The sequence below is a fragment of the Phascolarctos cinereus genome, unplaced genomic scaffold, assembly GCF_003287225.1.
Source record: "Phascolarctos cinereus isolate Bilbo 61053 unplaced genomic scaffold, phaCin_HiC Scaffold_750;HRSCAF=1395, whole genome shotgun sequence".
Taxonomy (NCBI): Eukaryota; Metazoa; Chordata; class Mammalia; order Diprotodontia; family Phascolarctidae; genus Phascolarctos; species Phascolarctos cinereus.
The window spans coordinates 773-20,417 of record NW_027556125.1 but is presented as its reverse complement, the minus strand read 5'-3'; the positions used below and the strand labels follow the sequence as shown (position 1 = coordinate 20,417).

Here is a 19,645-nt window from a genome sequence, read left to right as displayed (position 1 = left end):
AGAAGAACAACACACACACACACACACACACACACACACACACACACATAGGTATACAGGAAAGAAGAGAAGGGAGAAGGGGAACCAGAAGGAGTGTAAATTAAGGGAGACCATTAGCCCTAAGAAAAACAAACTCTAAGAATATTCAAAAATATCTATGGCCTTTTTTGGAGTGGCAAAGAATTAAAATGAGGGGGTGCCCATCAACTGGGGAATGGCTGAAGAAGTTACAGCATATAGTTGTGATGGAGAATATTGTAAGTTATAAAGGGGATGGATTCAGAGAAACCTGAGAAGACTTGTATGAACTAATGCAGAGTGAAGTGAACAGAATTAAGAGAATAACATACAATTACAATAATATTGTAAAGACAAAACACTGTGAAAGACTTAGGAACTCTTATCAATGTAGAAACAGAATGAGATATATACACATATATTATATATGTCTGTGTATATATGTGTATACATAATACATACATACATATATACGTATATGTGTACTGTATATATGTTTCTTTTAGATGTGGTCATTGCAGAAATTTGTTTTGCTTAACCATACATTTATAATGGGTTTTGTTTTTCTTTCTTAGGGGAGGGAGAAAGGTTAGATTTTTGCTGATTGAAAAAAAGAAAATTCAATTAAAAAAAGAACTTATGATATCCTTATTCAATGGACAGATTAAGGAATTTACATTTTACTCTGAGAAAGGGTGTGTGAGAACACTGGAAAAGCTATTCTTTGCTGGGTAGAGTAATTTATGAAAGAATATCACACTACAGATAAAACACACATAAACCCCAACATTTTTTACACATTTGATGTGCCTGAACATAGTAGGAAAATGGCAATGAAGAAAACCAAAAAACTTCAAAACTTATCATGTATTTTTCCTCTGATCAATTTGATTTTTTAAAAATATCACAATTTACTACATTAGTGACTCTAATATTTTAACCAAAATCGGGAATTTTAGTAGGTGGGTTTTACCAGCCTGACTTCTTGTTATGAATAATGTAAAATATGCAGGCTTTCTGCTGTGAGAAATGAAGGGTCAAGATGTGGGATTTATATTCTATTGCTCTGTTTGAATGAAATACAAATATGGTGTAGGGGAGGAAGCAAGAAGAAATTGAGAATGAGAATACAGCTCATTTCCTAACAAAACTAAAATACTTTTGGCAATACATAAAATTGACACTTAAACAATTAAGTAAATGGAGAAAAGAAATCCAGTGGGCCAACATCCATCCATTCATTACAACAGGAAATGAGAGAGAGGCAGGAGTTCTGAAATACTTCTATGATTTTGTAGAACTGTTGGCCCAGAACTGCCCTGGAATAATTTAAATGTTGCTCTCTTTCAGAATTGTATTATTCTTCCTAAGAAAAATAAACCTTTCCGAGAACAGCACTGATGTCTTTTGTACTGAATTTATGACCAGGAGTCAAATTCCATGAATGCACAAAAGCTGCATCGTGTCTCCTCAGCTTGCTCAGGCAAGTCCAAGAACACAAAACGACTTTACAGCTCTCACCTTGGAGCCTCAAGAGCAAATCCCTACCAGGTAGAACAGGGCCAAAAATCACAGTTGTCACTTTCTTTATTTGATCTTAAACAAGCAAGGTCCAGCAGAACATGTGGCCTTCTTGACTTTACCAACCATGGTGTATCGGAACTGAATAGGCATTCATTTATCAACAGGACACCAGCTTGGGGTTTTTGTGATAGGACGTAGGAAACTATTTCCTGTAGTGTTGTGCCTCCTCATTTAAAAAGAAGTCATTTTAATTATTTTCTCTTTTTCCTCCCCCTCCCTCAAAAAAATCTAAGTGAGAAGAATATAATTGAAAGATGCACGAAGCAGGGCATGAGTGGAGAGTTTGGCATAAGGCCATAGTAGAGAACATTCCAAAAATCTTAGTGTATTTGAAATTTAAAACTGAATCAAAATTTTTGGAATGCCTTGTATAAGCAGGACAGTAAAGAAACTAGACTAGAGAGGAGAAAGGTGACATAAAATTAAGTGGTAACAAGGAAGGGCCAGATCATGAAGAGGTTTGAGTTGTATTTTGATTCAGGAGGCAACAGGGAGCTATTGAAGGCTATTGAGGACTTAATGAAAGAAATTACTCACTATTCAGTTAGAGGAATCAGAAGATGGGAAGAAAGTTTTGCATGATATAAATAGAATTTCTGACAGTAGTGATGGATTGGTAAGGGCTCCTCTCTGTTACTGTCTCCAAAAGGAGCAGATAAAAATATTTACAGCTGCTGTTCCCATCAATCTTCTCTCACAGTTTACTGCTATTTAGACAACTTGATCACACTTCTACCTCATCTTAAGCCACCAACATTTAACTATAAGGATTTGTTAAATATTAAAGAATTGGGAGCAACAGGCACACAACCTGGCAGGCTAGGAAATAGCCAATTCCAAGTTCAAATCTCTGGCTACTCTGCACAGGCTATACCTGTAATCAGACATAATGTTCCCACTGTTACAGTTACTCATTGCAATGCAGTATTGACTGACTATAGGATCACAGAAGAAACTGCTTTGAGGCTGGAGTCTTTAAGCTTTTTGAAGTTATCAAACTTTTATCCTTCAGAATGAACAAAGGGGCAGCTAGGTGGCACAATGGATTCCAGGGCATGGGCCCTGGAATCAGGAGGATCTGAGTTCAAATTTGACCTCCGACACTTATTGGCTCTGTGATGCTGAGCAAGTCATTTAACCCTGTTTGCCTTAGCTTTGTCATCTGTCAAATGAGCTGGAGATGAAAATGGCAAACCACTCCAGTATCTTTGCCAAGAAAACACCAAATGCGGTCACAAAGAGTCAGACACGATTGAAAAACAAAATCCCTTATATAAAATAATGCCAAATGAAAAAAACACGGCAAAATAATAATAACTAGCATTTATGTAGTGCTTTATGGTTTACAAAACATTTACATATGTTATCTCTTTTGGATGCTCACAACCTCCCTATGAGTTAGGTACTATTATCATCTCTATTTTACAGGTGAGGAACCTGAGGCTGAGAGACATTAAGTGACTTGCCCAAGGTCACACAGATGGTAAGGCCAGGTTCAAACTCAGATTTTCCCAACTTCAAATCTAGTGTAATAGCCACTGAGCAACCTAGCTGTCCATGTGCTCATGAATGATGATAATAATGTCAGAATAACTGCAAGTATATTAGAAAAACTGGAAGAAATTATGAATGGTAAATAAAATTCAAGTTAATTAGATTTTTTCTTTTTTTCCTTCCTTCCTCTCTTTTCCTTCTTTCCTTCCTTCCTTTCTCTCTTTTCTTTCCTTCTTCCCTCTCCCTCTTTTTTTGCTCCCTTCCTCCCTCCGTTCCTTCCTTTCTTCCTTCTTATCGAGTTGCTAAATTCCATAAATTTGAACCAAATTTTACTGTAACACAGATTCTGAAGCTGTTCTCACACCCCCCATTTACCCCGGCAGGCTGGGTCCCCACAGATTAGCTACTTGTTCCTTTAGAGTCTAGGAGGATGAGAGGAATGTCGTTCTAAAACTATACCACAGCAAGGTGGTGCAATGGACATAGTGCCAGGCCTAGAGTCAGGAAGACTCCTCTTCCTGAATTCAAATCTGGCCTTAGACACTTATTAGGAGTGTGACCCCAGGCACGTCACTTAACCCTGTTTGTCTCAGTTTCCTCATCTGTAAAATGAGGTGGAGAAGGAAATGGCAAATCACTTCACTATCTCTGCCAAGAAAACCCCCAATGGGGTTACAAAGAGACAGATACAACTGAACAACAATAACAACATAGTTTATGAGGCCCCACTGGTGTGTTCCCTCCCAATGCTTATCAGTTGATATCAATTGCTTGGTAAGTTGTAATTAGCTTTTAGTCTCAAAGGTATTTACTAAGGTGGCCACAGTAAAAGCAATTTGTACAAAACTCCATGTCTGTGATTCATTCTCCATAAGTACACACTAAGAAGTCCAGAGGAAATTGGGGCTCGAGCTTAGAGAGTTCAATACAGCATGGGGGTAATTCACAGCTCCAGGAAGTCTTTTTGATGAAGTTCTCAAGATATTTCCCTCAGGGAAGATACAGCTTTTCTATAGGGCTTCTTGTAGATTCTTGAATGTGCCTTTCCTCTCAGTATCCAGTCCATCCTCAGCTCCTTGATTCAGGCACTGACACTAGAAGTCACTATTCTAGGGATACGACCAGGACACTTAAATTCACAAGGTCTTCTTCTGGTCAAACGGGGTGGGGATTTACGTGGAGGCCAAGACCTGAGGCTGGAACTCTTCTCCTCCCCCCAAGGGAGGCTTTCAACAGAAGACTCCAAATGCTTGAATCTTTTGGTTCTGAAGTGGCTTCAATATTGTACAGATGACCCAAAGGACATTTTCTTGACCAATCTGAACCAAACTTTCTGAGTAATGGGTCTAGCATTTGACACTTACTTTAAGTGGGATGAGTTAACTTGACTGATTGACTTAATTGACCCCTACCCTTATACCAGTAATGAATGTTTGGCAAAAAATTAAAATAATCTAAAAATCCAATAATTTCAGAAAAAAGCACCTAAATTTAGCCTAACTCCATAGTGTAGAAAACTATCTATAATAATAATAATAGCTAGCACTTACATAGCACTTTAAGGATGGAAAGCACTTTATATACATATTATCTCATTTGATCCTCATAACAACCCTGTGAGGTAGATGACATTATTATCCCCATTTTACAAATGAAGAAAACCGAGACACAGTAGTCAAGGGACTAGCCCAAAGTCAAATAGCCAGTAAATGTCTGAGGCAGGACACATACTAGGGTTTGGAGTGTATGGTGAATTGGGCCCCTTTTCAAAGCATTCTACTTCAGTTCCTCAACACTACATGTCCTATTTGAGGGTTAAAATTCGGTAATTATTCAATTGATAATGCTTACCACCACTACATCAGCCACTCAACAAATATTACTCAAAGTGAATTTAATTAAGTGAAAAGACACATTTAACTGAGGGATAAGTCCTTGCCTTTCCATAAGTACCCAGCTCAGTGGAAAGGAAAGGAAAGGAAATACTCTTAAAGTGAAAGAAATGAGCAACCATACGTTTCATAAACAAAGAACCTGCACAGTACAAACCACGGCAATCTTCCAAAAATAAACTCTGCTAGGTACATCTCTGTGGAAATAAAATAGAAAATCCTTCCTGTGGCCAAGAGTTCCATTACAAATTGAAATGTTCAGTCCTGGCACACAGACAAATTCTCGCCCTTTTTTAATTCCTGCCAATTTTCTTTCTTCAAGTCTCTTTGGTGTTGTGCCCACCACCACGATGCCGCAGGGATGGCACTGAACTGTAAGACAAGCCCGCACTGCCAATAATCCTTCTGCACAGCTCTCCCCACCCCCACAGCAGGGCTCCCCACCATCCAGTGAGTTGTATTCCCCAGGGGACTCCACAGCCCTTCAAGAGAATGAGTAGATTAAGCTTCTGGAAAAGACTGGCCCGCTCTTCTGGGTCTGGGACGTCAACCACGCTCTCTGCTGCTTTTTAATTCTTACCTGCTGCTGTCCTTTCAATTCCTGGAGTGTTAGCATACACACAGGAGGATGAGCAGGGGGAATGATAAGTGCTTCTCTTTCTTGACCTCTCTGTAGCACGTGACATAGTTGAAAAAAAATCTTCCTTCTGCATACTGTCTCGCTGGGATTTGGTGACACCCCTCTGTCCTGACTAGGGCCATCATTCATTTCCATATGGATGGGTGTACCCCAAGGCTTGGTCATCAGTCCTTTACTTTTCTATATATATTCTTTCTTCTTGGTGACCTCATAAGTGCTCATAGATTCAGTTGTCATCACTATGCAGAAGACTCCCAAATCTACATAAGCAATAGCTAATCATAACTAACATTTATATAGCATTTCCTATGTGCCAGATATCTGCTAAGTGTTTTACAATTACTATCTCATTTGGTCCTCACAATAACCCTGGGAGGTAGCTGCTATTATTGTCCCCATTTAACAGATGAGGAGATTGAGGCAGGTGATTTGCCCAGAATTATACAACTAATAAGTATCTGAGGCCAGATCTGAACAGCACTTAGCACAATGTCTGGCACATGGTAGGTACTTAATAAATGTTTACTGATTGACTACTCTCTCTTTCTGTCCCTGTCTCTCTGTGTCTCTATCTCTGTTTCTGTCTCTCCCTCTTATTTCAATCTTATATCTCCAACTTCTTGCTGGTCATTTCCATTTGGATAACTCCATGTCTAGAACTTCATTAGCCTTGGTCACTCCTTTTCTTAACTTCCCTATTTCTTTGGAAGGCACGGCCATTCTTCCAGTCACTCAGATCTGCATCACAATCTTGGAGTTATCTTTAACTATCATTCTCTCTCACTTCCCAAATACAATCAGTTGCTAACACTTGTTGATTTTTCTTCTGTAACATGCTTTCCATTCATCCCCTTCTCTCTTCTTGGACTAAAACCACCCTTATCCAGGTTATCAATCCCTCTCTACCTCTCATAGCTAGGTGACACAGTGGATAGAGAGCTGGGCCTGGAGTTGGAGTTCGGGTGAAGGTCTAGTTCTGGAGCCAAATCCAAAGTCTGGGGCATGGTCGGGGGGGCTGGGAGGGTGGAGGGCAGTGTGAGATGAAGATAACAGCCAGAGCGCAGGCAGCACAGTGTGGAAATGGTAGGGTGGACATTAAATTTCTTCTCTCCATTTCTTTGCACAAGCTGTAACCCCACTGCCTGAAATATTCTATCTCCTTGCCTCTGCTCTTTAGAAACCCTATTTCCCTCAAAGCTCAGCTCAGTTTTTTTCTCCCATAAGGGGCCTTTTTTGACTCCTGCAATAGATAATGTTGCCCTTGAAATTTTTTATGTATGCCTTTAAACCTGCAGCCTCGAGACCATACGTGACCCTCTACGCCCTTTGACTGAATCCAAACTTCACAGAACTGCAACTGAGGATCTAGAGGGCCACATGTGTCCTCAAGGCTGAAGGTTCCCCACTCCTGCTTCTAATCCAAAGCAAGTCATTTAGAGGTTGCTCTGCCAAAAGAAAAGCTTAGACATCAAAGAGGCTGAAGCATGAGTGTAGGAGTGAGGTGAAGGGCAGGCTGAGGAGGGCAGCAGGATGGAACAAAAAGCCATGTCTATATTAGGGCACGTGATAAAGCCATAGAGACTTGAGACCCAACAGAGCAATACAAAATAGAAATTGTAACAACAGGTAGATACAAAAGACTATTAGGATAAAGACAAGATAGACATACCTTCATTCCAGCTGCAGCTGCTGGGCCACTGGGATCCACAGCCTGTATGACATGGCTTGCTTCCTCTTACAACAAAGCCCCATCCCACTGCATCACCAACAATCTAGGACCCACAGGAGAAGGGAAAAAAATTCAATTAGGAATCTTTGGAAAACACCTTGTAATTCACCTTTCTTTTCAAGGGAGAAGGAAAATCAACAGATCAATCAATAAACATCTATTGAGCAGCTTCTATGTGCCAGGCACTGTGCTAAGTGCTGGGGTTGGAGGGGGGGGAGAAAATAAACAATTATTACTCTTGTTCATTCAGATTTAGTTTAGGTTGTCTCACAACAGTCCTATAAGGTGGCTGGTACATTTCATAGTAACTCCATTTTTTAGATCAGAAAACTAAGGCCCAGAGAAGATAAATGGCTTGCTCACAATAATACCTCTATGAAACATCAAAGATGAGACTTACACATGTGTCCTGATTCTAGATCTTATATTTTCCCCATTATACTGAGCTGCCTCTCTCAAGCACCAGATATGACAAAGCTTGTCTCTGCTTCAGGTTTAACTATTTACCTACCCTGAACTGATCACATTATCAAGATAACTTAGCAGAATAATAATCATCCTGATGGCTGGTATTTGTTGTTGTTGTTGTTCAGTCATTTCTGTCAAGTTCCACTCTTCGTGACCCCATTGGGGGTTTTCTTGGCAAAAATACTGGAGTTGTTTGCCATTTCCTTCTCCAGTTCACTTTACAGATGAGGAAACTGAGTCAAACAGGGTTAAGTGATTTGTCCAAGATCACACAACTAATAGTCTAAGTCGAGCTTTGAACTCAAGAAGGTGAGTCTTCCTGACTCCAGGCCCAACACTCTATCCACTGTGTCACCTAGCTTACCTGGCCAATATTTATACAGTATGAACGGCTGGTGTTTAAGTCCTAGCTCTGACATGTACTGGCTGTGTGTTCCTGTGCAAGCCACCAGACCTCTAAGTGCCTCCCAGGGAACTCTCTAAAACTCTCAGTTATACATGAAGGATCAGAATAATGCAGACCTATGAAATCACAAGTCTAGACAAAGGAGGAACCCTGCAATTGACTCTCCTCAAAGTTTTCTTTGTGCAGAAGGCATGTGAATGACCACAATAACGTAACGAAAAACAACACTGAAAAACATTAGAATTCTGATTAACACAGTGACCATCTTCACTTCAGAGGACTGGAAATAAAACATGTCCACTATCTCTTAGGGGAAAAGTGGTAAACTACAGTTGCAGAATGAGGCATACATTATCAAGCATGGCCATTATACTGGTTTGTTTTCCTTAACTCTATTTCTTTGTTACAAGGGAATGTTCTATTTGCGAAAAAGGTAGATTCGAGGTGTGAAAGTTATTTTTTAAAAAGGTAATACAAAAATAGTTTTCTTAAAAAGATACAGCGAATAAAATAAATTTTAAAAAGAGATATAGAGAAGTACTTGACTTGCATGCAGATCATATTCTAAAAGACTCTAAGTTGGCTGTTTCAAACACATTTCCTCATAGAAATAATGTTTTATTTATAATGGTTAAGTTCCCATGCTAGCCTGTAAGCATTTAACCCATTTAATGTAGCTAAAATAGTGCACATTGTGATGAAAAATAATACCACAGGACAAAAATATGATAGTATTTACTCAAAACAGAAACACCAATAAAATGACTTAATATTATTTTGAGCATTGGTGCTTGAGAAGAAGTAGGTTTAACAATGGAGGATATAAAGGTAGATTGAAAAGTGTGGGGATTTAGAAGAGAAATTTCAAGGGTTTGGGAAGTTTTATTATATCTAATTCCATTTAAAAACACGTAGCTTTTACTTTGTACAGGTGTATCACTGCCTGGGCCTCACACTTAGCCATTATTTCTCATGTCTGAAATTGAACAGAAAAAGGTGTTAGGTGGGGGGTGGGGAAGAAGAGGCATGAAGAGATTTTCTCAAGGTCACTGTGGACATTTTCAAAGAGAAAAAGAAAAAAAAGAGGAAGGGAGTTAAAGAGGATATAGATGCGTCCTGGAAAAAGTGATTGTGTGAGCTGAAATTGAAGGAAAGTTGGAAGAAATGAGAAAGTTTCGTGTGGCAGTTCTTTTGAGGGAAAAGAAAAGAGGCAGGGGGAAGAGATTTTTGGATCCGATTTTATTATTCACCAGGCCAACCACCAAGAGCCATTATCCACGTGGGACGTTTTTGTTTCTTCTGGCTAGAGTAGGAGGTGATAGACATGTCTTACAGGATCACAGAATCTCAGAGTTGAAAAAGAACTCAGTGGCAACCTAATCCAACCTATAAACAAAAGGAATCCTAGTAAGCCCTACCCAACAAATGGTGGTTATCCAGCCTTTCCTTAAAGACCTTCATCGAGAAGGAACTTACTACCCTCCTAAAGCAGCCCATTCCATTTTAGGATATTTCTATTTGTTAGGAAATGTTTCCCAACATCTGTGGTTGCTTGAGTTCAGTGTGATAGTCTGGTGAATGTAACTAAGGTAAAGCTACATTATCAAAAGCACTGTTTCCCTTCATAGACTCAAGATATAATCACTTGAGAAAGATCCTCAGAGATCATCTAGTTAAACCTCCTCATTTGTAGGTGAGGAAACTGAGGGACAAAAAAATTAATTGACTTATGGTCACACGGGTAGTAAGTAGCAGAAGGAAGATTCAAACTAATGTGTTCTGATTCCATATTCAACTCTGCTTTGCTAGCGCCATGTTTTTATAAATACAGTACAGTCTATCTCTGCTCTTTCTTCTTTCCTTGATAATCTCCCATACTGATCCCTCTAATTCGTCTAGATTTTTCTCAGAATTTAACTTCAGTTCAAGAGGATTGTACTATTTGTAATTCAAGTGTAATCATGTCTGGCTAGTGCTTTTTTTTTTTAGATTAATAGCACACATTGAACAGAACAACATGGAAACATGGAACAATGCCAGTATAATTGCAACATTTTTAGTTCCTTTTTCTGTGAACACATTTGTGATGCAAATGCCCAAAGACCAAGAATTTTTTTATAATTATTAATATAACAATATTTAATATATTAGCCATCACAATTATATATTATATTTTATAATTATTCGTGTATTTTACATGAAATATAATAATATATAAATATCAACATATTTTGTTACATAATTATTTCTAATTATGGTTATATATAATTATATATTAGTAATTATAATTACTACAAATATGGATATAATTAATATAATAATAACCATATTAATAATTATAATACTAGCACTTTAAGGCTTACCAAATTCTTTACATGTTAACTCATTTATACATGTAGTCATTATACCAAAACAAAATCAGAAAGTCACTTTCACAGCAGTTTACAATCCATACACCAAATGGCACAGGAAAATAACTAAAGTACCTACAGTGAAAGTCTTTCTTGCATATGGCGCCCCAGGTGTCAGGAGTTCTTCAGAAGTGACTGGTCTCTTTAACACTGTGAAAACAGACATAGGTTATTTAATATAAGCTTAAAGAAGCAAATATTTCACAAAACTCATGTAAAATGTACTTTGTTATTTTTTCCAGATCTCAGGCTTTGTCGGTTTTTTAATTTGAGATTTCATGAATATTTGATATTGAACCAAGTTATAAAGGCCTTCCTTATTCAAAGGATGTGCCAATGATCCAGCTACTATATGTACCTGGATGAAGACACAGTGTATCACTGTGGCTGTACTCTTGATCAATAATTACTCAAGAATGGGTTTTCCTCCCTTTCCTCATTATATTGAAAATTTCAGCTACTCTAAAAAAAGTCAGATAACACCCAACTACCTACTTATCCCACTGTTTCCTCTTTTAATAGACTCTGGGATGGCCTGTCATTCAATCACGACTTGATTATTTTAATTATTGCAACATTTTCTTCTTCAGTTCCATGAAAATATTGAGAATACCCCAAAAAGCCCTTAATGATATTTACCATATGATATCATAAGAAAATGGCATATATTATAGAATCATGAACTTTTTTTTAAGAGATGGAAGGCATCCTAGAAATGATCCAGTCCTCCTCACTGTACAGTTGAAGAAAATGAAGTCCAGAGAGAGATGAAATTACTTATCTAAACTCACAAATATTTCTAAATGCTATATGGCAAGGCTCAATTTTTGTGCTCTAAAACAAATGCTCAACTATTTGGGAATATCTCATTCTCCATTTTATCTCTCTTGCTCATAAGTGACAGAGATAAAACTGGGGATTTCTCAGAACAAGAATAAACTTTGAGAATTTTGAGCTGCATGTCAGCATTGGCAACTTGTTCCTGAGAGAGCGAGAGATAGGAAAACAGCCTTGTTGCTTCTAGTTTGGGTATCTTTCTTGAATGAGGACAGAGAGAAGTAAAAAGTAAAAACACCCCCTCTACCTTAGCTCAGGCTCTCATCACCCCTGGCTTGAATTTTTTCAAGTCTCTTAACTGGTCTCTCTGCTTCTAATCTCTTCCTTTTCCAATACACAGATCTAATCATGTTACTTTCCTTCTCAAAATTTTAGTGGTTCCTTATTTCCTCTAGGATCAAAATCATCACACAAAATCATTAATCTCACATTTAAAACTTCACAATTTGGCTCCCATCTAACTTTTTGGTATTATTATATGTTACCTCCTTTCCAGTATTCCCCATTCTAACCAAACCGACCAGTTAACTGGTTTCAATATATAGCCTTCCATCTCCCACTTAACTGTACCCCATATCTGAGATGCATTCCCTTCCCAATTCCTTCTCCTAGAAATTCTGGCTTCCTTATAAAGCTCAGCTCAGTTGCCACCTCCCATGTGAGGCCTTTCCAAATGTCCAGTTTTTGGCATACCCTCTCTGTTAAGGTTACTTGGTATTTATTTTACTCTAATTTTACTAAAATTTATTATCAATTTGATAGAACATACTATATTTCCTTTTCTCAGTAGAATGTAAGCTTCTGGAGGGCAGAGACTTTTAAATATTTATATATTCATCGTTTATGTATTTTGTATTTTTTTGTCTTTGTATCCCTTTACCTTGTCGAGTCGATATGCATTTAATACCTACTATGTACTAGGCATTGTGCTAAGTGCTATGCTTGGAACATAACATTTAATAATTTTTTGTGGAATTAAATTGAATTAGCTTAACTCAGAGGAACATTGACAGACCATGTTCATTCATAAAAAACTTGCAACATGAACAATAATTTTAAAATACCCCAGCCATCCTCTTGCTTAATGCAACCAGAAAGATTCAAAACAAGCTAATAAGTTCACCTAATTTTTCTTGAAGCCTTTCCTTTTAAATGGTAAAATATTCAGCACATTTTTATCTGGGCCTCAAATCCCACCCACTTCTTCCTTCCTCCTAACTTATTAGCGGCATTCTTAAGAAACCAGATACTGCAGAGGGATTCTCAATGACTTTTGTAGTCAGGCCTATTGGCAATAGGGTTCTCTTTTCATTGTTAGCTCAACTCTATTTTTTTTTAACTTACTGATACTAGGAAGTACCAACAAGGATACTCCCATACATCCCCTGTAGAAAAATCAAAGTCCATTGGACTCCCGCCCCTCCCCTCCACGTGCTACTGGATAAAATGTGCATATCTGAAAGGACAAATTAAATAAAAATCTAGATTACTGAAATTATTGACTCTTGGAGAATCTGAATTACTTCCAAATCACAGTCAATAAATAAGGAATTAAGTTGGTTTAACCTGTGATGAATTTGGTTAGCTACACATTTTCTCCTGTAACTCTACTGGTATTTTCAAAACTTTAGGAAAATAAAGCTTATTTTACAGCCCACTGTCAGAACAGTAAAATGTTTGGCCAGGGTAGTAAAATGCCAGGTTTTTATCTGGTGATTAAGTTTACTTTTATTTACTCTTCAAGGCACAAAAGACATAAATCTATAAAAGAAGGCTAATAAGAGCACTACCTTACAGGGCTGCTGTGAGGATCAAATAAGATAAAGTGCTATAAAATGTTAGCTATTAAATTTTTAATATGCTTACAAAACAGAATTAAGCTTCTGATCTGATGGATCCATTTTCAACAGCTCAAGTTGTCTTCTTCCCCTGTCAAACAACACTATGCGTGTTCTGTTCCCAAGTAAAGGTGCAGAAATCCAAAGGCCAGGCAGAAGGCTGGTGAGCTGAACTTTCAAGCCCATCTAGTGAATTTTTACACCTGGTTCCCTGAAAAACTAAAATAGACCATACATAATGGTGCTTATTCTACACCTGCTTAGGACCATCCATATGTACCAGGGGACATAATAAAGTCCAGTTAAATGGTGATCTCATCACTTCCCAGGGATTTCATTGCCACATCTATATTGGTGATTCTCAAATCTACCTATGCTGCCCTAACCTCTCTACCGACTTCCAGTCTTGAGTCTCCAAATGCCTTTCAAACATCTTGAAATGACTGTCCAGTAGACATCTTAAACTCATTATCTTTCCCCCTAACCTCTCCCCACCTTTAACTTTCTCTATTACAGTCAGGGGTAACACTATCCTCCCAGTCCTACATTATTGACTGATTGATAAGTCTATGTGCATTACCTGTATTGACATGTGTATATGTATACATACATACATGCATACATATATATATAATATATATATGTATATACACATACATACATGCATATATATATATATGTATATGAAATCTGTATTGAGGGTTATGCACATTTTGGGGGCGAATTTCCCACCTTGCTGACCAGCTCATCACAGAATCATGACATTTAAAAGACACAAGAGATCCCCTCATTTTACGATCATAAACCTGAAACCCAAAGAGGTTAAAGGTTAAAGTTCTTGGCAGAGGTAATAATCAAATGAATCTGTGATCTCATCACTTTTGGATAAGGGGCTGCTTTTTCCCTAGAAAGGACATTTAGAGGGTACTGGCAGCATTTCTAGTTTAACTGGTACAAATGACTGAGTCTGTTACCAAGTGACTAAGAATACTCAAATGAATTTGTGGTCTCATTGATTCTCGAGGTCCCTCCAGTGATCCAAATCACAACCTGTCCAATTGTGCCTATCCTGTCTGGCCCTTGTCTATGTCCCCCCAGAGGCAAAGAGGCCACATAATGAATGGATAGAGCCCTGGGTTTGGAATCAGGAAGCCATTTACTAGCTCTGTGATCTTATACAAATCACTTAACCTCCCAGACTCAGTTTTCTCATCTGTAAAATCAGCACAATAAGCACATCTTATTCCTTATTGTGATCTTACGTTGTAAGGATAAAAAAGGATGAAGTGCTACATAAATGTTAGCTATTGCTATTGTTAACAATAATAAATTTGTCCCAGGAAATCCACCCAACGTGCTAATGGTTTTCCTTGTTCTCTCCCAATAACCCAAGGAAAACAATGGACTGCTCTGGCTGCTCACATGGAGCCCATCAGCCTTGCCATTTGACCAGCCCACCTTCTTTTCTTGCCATACAATTCCTTGAGGACATTTCCTATGCCTGTCCTTCCTCTTTGGTTGAATGTAGCAGTCTGTTCCCACCCACTCTGTGCTTATTCTTTGTGTGAGATTCATTTTAAAACCTTTGAAGCTCTTATACTGCCATATAGCAACACCTGCAGAATGCTGAGATTTTTTTTTTGTTGGTTTTTTTTTTTAAGGCAATTGGGGTTAAGTGACTTGCCCAGGGTCACACAGCTAGTAAGTGTCAAGTGTTTGATCTGAGGCCGGATTTCAACTCAGGTCTTCCTGACTTCAGGGCCGGGGCTCTATCTACTGTGCCACCCAGCTACCCCAGAATGCTGAGATTTTTAAAATGGGCCTTTGCTTTTAAGGGGATGTCAGGGGAAGGGAACAAATATTTATTAAGTGCCTATGATGTACCAAGCACTGTGCTATTACTATCTCATTTGATCCTCATAATAACCCTAGGAGGTAGGTGCTATTAACGGCTCCCCTTGTCCAGGAAACTGAAGCAAACAGGTAAAATTACTTACCTAGAGGGATACGGCTAGTAAGTATCCAAGGCCAACTTCAATTCAGATCTTCCTGACTCCAGGCCAGGGCTCTACCACTATGCCTCCTAGCTGCTGCTAGGTTTCATGAAAATCTTGGGGTTATTAAGGGAGGGAGTCTTGCAATTTCCCAAAGGCAATTACAACAACTCTCCCCCTCCCCCTTTTCAACTCTGGAGCCAATTCAACATCCATATGTACTGTCTGTTCCAGACATACATAGTGATGGCCAAGGTCCACTGGGTGTCCATCCAAATGCAGGTATTCTGGGCAACAGACATTCTTTATCCCTTTGATCTTTCTTTTCTACGTGGATAAGCAAGCCAAACTCTTTTGAGTGATGACAGATCTCTTCCAGGAGGCTCTTCATTGTTCCTGGGCTTGATGAAGTCAACACAATATCTTGTAAAATCAGGAACATCTGGAGGATCTCACCGTCCATAGGGAATCCCTCTTCAACTTGGACTCTGCACTGGAGCTTTCTGATCCATGATGGTGAACACCTCTGGCTGGCATACATCTTCCTGGTTTATGCCTCACCAGATGTTATGATCAGAAGGTCACTGAACAGGGTTATCTATTATATCTGTCTAGATATATATCTCTAAGGATCAGATGGTGACAGAACAGAGTTATATATTGTTATAACATTCAAGAAATCTTGAACGCTTTTAATGCATATACAAGAGATCTTTTGTTGAAAAAGCCTGTAAGATATCATATTGCTCTATCAAATCATATGCTTTTTAAGAATAATCAACAAATAATAAACACAGTAAGATCTTATAGTCCTATATTATTCAGTCAATTGTGAAGTGGTCAAGATGTGGTTCTCGGTGAGTATCACCTGCAAAAGCTTGCATACTTCTCATTAATACTCTCATCAAAGATGTGCTCAGTTTGTATACAGATAACTTTCATAAAGATTTTACATGCACGGAGAACAGGCACATAGGCCAATAGTTAACAATGTTCTCTTGGTTGCCTTTTTTAGCATCAGCAAGGCCTGAGATTTTTTTCCACCTCCCTGTGATGTCTTTCTCTTCTTCAGAAATTTTACATATTGATCCACCTTCATAACTGTGTCACTTCAGCACGATTCTCCTTTCTATACATTTGGTCCACGTCAGCCTCCAAACAAGGTCAGTTAATAACCCTACCTTTTGGGCTGGCCATATGCACAGGCAGAATACATTAGAGCCTAGGTAATGTGAGTTGGCATATCAAATTCTGCCAATGACCCATTATGATAAGTGATTTAAGAATTCCTAAAACAATCACTGCTTTCAACTAAGAAACTGAACGTAGCGGCTATCTTGGGGTGGGAGGGAAAGGATAAGGTATTAAGTCGCTATCATCCATTAATATTATAACAGGAATCAGATGATCAAACCAGCCATCACCTGGCAGGGCCCTGAGGGGCGGGACAAAAGCTTTCATCAATTAACCAACACTTACTGAAGGCCTTCTGTGTATGCAAAGTTTTGTTTTTGAGGTTTAGGGGAGAAGAAGAGAGCAGGAGTTCTTAACCTCTTTTGTGTCATGAATCCCCTTTGGCAATCTGGTGAAACCAACAAACTTCTTTTTAAGAAAAACATTTTAAAATATATAAATAAAATACACAGGATTACAAAGGAAAGGTATTCTATTGAACAGTTATCAAAATATCTATTTTTTTAAAAAAGTTCATGGACCCCAAGTTAAGAACCTTTGGTCTACTGGAAGGGATTGGGCATTCTTCAGGGTAGCAAGAGGGGAGGATGCCAAAAATGCAGTGGGTTGGGGCCATGCAGAAACAGAGACTGAAGGGCAACAGAGGCTGACTTCAGAATTCTGCCAAGGATTGTATGGCTTTTACTGTGTTCCCCTGCAGGCTTCTTCTACTTTCCAACAGCTTTCCTTAATTTCTTTCAGTAGCCTAATAAAGCCTTCTTTATTTGTTTCTCTGCTCTGCTCTTAGCCCCAAATAATATGGCTGTTTGCCAGCTATGGGCATGAAGAGCATTCCTCAAAATTCTCTGATGTTCTTTAAAATAATTCAATTGCTGGCTTCTTCCTCTATCATTTTATGAACAAATCATTTATTCACCATGAAGGCAACCATGCTTCTCTTCTTAGAAATTTAATTATTGCCTACACAGGCCACACTAAGAGTTGAAGAGGGTCTGACATTTTGTGAAGGCAAAAATCCAAGTTGCTGAAGGAGGTCACTTGGACTTTCTGTTTTTTTTTTTTAATTTCTTTCTCTATAAGACTTGGATACCACTACAGCCCAGAGAAAGGAAAACTCTGGGCAGATTTGTTTCATTCCTACTGATTATCTCTTTAGGGGACCTTCAACCTGAATGGGACTTTAGAGATAATTTAATGCAACCACTCCATCTTACAGGTGAAGAAACTGAGGCCTGACAAAATTAAGGGACTTGTTCAAGGTCATCCAGGTAGACAGTAAGAGATGCAGAATTCAAACCCAGCTCTTCCAAATCCAGATCTCTTTCAATTGTATTACAAGCTCCCAAATGCTTTGTGGGCAAGGATCTTGTCACCCCCACCACCCACCCAGCAGCTAGCACGGTGTTCTACACACCATCGTAATTTAATGTCTGTTGAACAGAACTAGCAGAAATAACTGAGGCCTATATACTTATTAGTCTCCTTTGTTTCTTTCAAAACTGATCAATTCCCTCCTTCTACATAAAGTCTTTTCTTATCTCCCACCTGCCCTACAAAATGTACTTTGTGTTTATTTTGTGCATGTTTCCCTCAATAGAATGTAAGCCTCTGAGGACAGGAACCTGCTTCACTTTTGTCTTCATGTGACCACCAAGAACAGTGCCAGAAACATAAAAAAAGTTTAATAAATAACTATTGATCAATTAATGACTTTGCTCTTCAGGCTATCACAGATTAAGGAATGCATGTGTTCATCCTGCATTGTTAAAAAAAATCCAGATATTTGCAGATGTATCTCTCTTATGAGTATGCCTTGTTTAGTCATCTTTGACTCTTCACGACCCCATTTTAGGGTTTATTTGGCAGAGATACTAGAGTGGTTTGCCATTTACTTCTTCAGCTCATTTTCAGAGATGAGGAAACTAAGGCAAGCAGGGTTAAGTGACTTGCTCAAGGTCACACGGCTGGTAAGTGTCTGAGATCAGATTTTTACTTTGTACACACAGAAGGCCTTAAGTAAAAATAGCATTCTATCCACTGCACCTGTCCATATGTGTGTATAATCAACAATATAATCCTGAAGCAACTTCTGAACAATTTCATATAAATAATAAAATCTATTTTTGAAAAAATTATAAAAGCTCATTCATAGTAATAGTATCATAGATTTAGAACCAGAAGGGATTCAATAGACAATGTAATCCAACTCCCTCATTTTACAGAGGAAGATCTCAGGCCGGAAAACTGAATGACTTGCTCAAGGTCACACAGAGCAGAAATGGGATTTGAACCCAAGTCCTTTGACTCCAAACCTAATGCATTTTCCATTATACCACTCTATTTCTCTACTCTTCTCTGTTTCTCCATTATCTGTTTAATCAGTTTCTCAAAGGCTACAATCAGGAAGGACCCACCCAGGGTCCTCATAGGAACTAACTCCAGGGCCAATTCACTCTAGGCTGCATGGAATCCCATCTCTACTTTATTGTAATCATTTAATAAACATTTACTAAGCACCTACTATGTGCTAGGCACCGTGCTAACTGCTGGGATACAAAAAGAGGCAAAAGAAAGTCCCTGCCCTCAAGGAGCTTATGATCTATCCTGAGGACCAGCAAGGACCTCCTCATTTGTTCACAGTCAGGAAAAGTCAAACTCCAGGGCACTCCTACACATTCAAAATGGAGGCGGGGTTTACAGAGAGGGCTGCAAAAGGAGGTGGGACATTTACCTGACTTGGGGTTGCAGAGCACTGGGGGGCTGCTGCTGAGGGTTGGGCTGCTGCTGAAGTAACCGCTGCTGCCACAGCTGCTCATGCTGCTCCTTCTCACTGCAGACACGATCTTGATCTCCTTGCTTGGGCTCACTGTGAAAAACCAGAAAACAAACAGAGCCGCTGCGGTCAGTCCCCGCTACCTGGAGCATGCTAGTCAGGAAAGCTGGGAGTCAACAGACATTTGCTTCCATGTTGCAGGCCACAAGCTCTAGTAAGAATGAGCAGTGAGGCTCCCTAAAAGATGAAAATAAGCTATAGATGCAGTAACAGTGTGGTGGTCACTGTGCTGGCTACAATATTAATGAGCTAATAATGATAACGAATGCACAGCTGCAATGCCAGCTCACTGAAGATTCAATGATTA

General features: G+C 38.8%; 1 protein-coding gene across 1 annotated transcript; it reads right to left on the bottom strand.

Moving 5' to 3' along the window:
- Positions 1-5,506: 5,506 nt before the first annotated feature.
- LOC110204638 (DEP domain-containing mTOR-interacting protein-like) lies at positions 5,507-19,392 on the bottom strand. The gene is made up of 3 exons (XM_078147171.1): positions 19,237-19,392; positions 10,722-10,792; positions 5,507-7,400 (listed from the first exon to the last, which is right to left on the bottom strand). Exons 1-3 carry the CDS (start codon positions 19,319-19,321, stop codon positions 7,272-7,274), a joined length of 285 nt encoding a protein of 94 aa, XP_078003297.1. The 5' UTR covers positions 19,322-19,392; the 3' UTR covers positions 5,507-7,271.
- Positions 19,393-19,645: the final 253 nt, after the last annotated feature.

Bases quoted from the DNA above. Each gene is read 5' to 3' on its own strand.
- LOC110204638 (XM_078147171.1), bottom strand. From the start codon at position 19,321: ATGAGCAGCTGTGGCAGCAGCGGTTACTTCAGCAGCAGCCCAACCCTC. The intron at 10,793-19,236 runs GTAAATGTCCCA...CTGTTTTCACAG, and splicing joins GCTCTGCAACCCCAAGTCAG to TGTTAAAGAGACCAGTCACT. The intron at 7,401-10,721 runs GTAGGTACTTTA...TGTGGGTCCTAG, and splicing joins ATGCAAGAAAGACTTTCACT to ATTGTTGGTGATGCAGTGGG.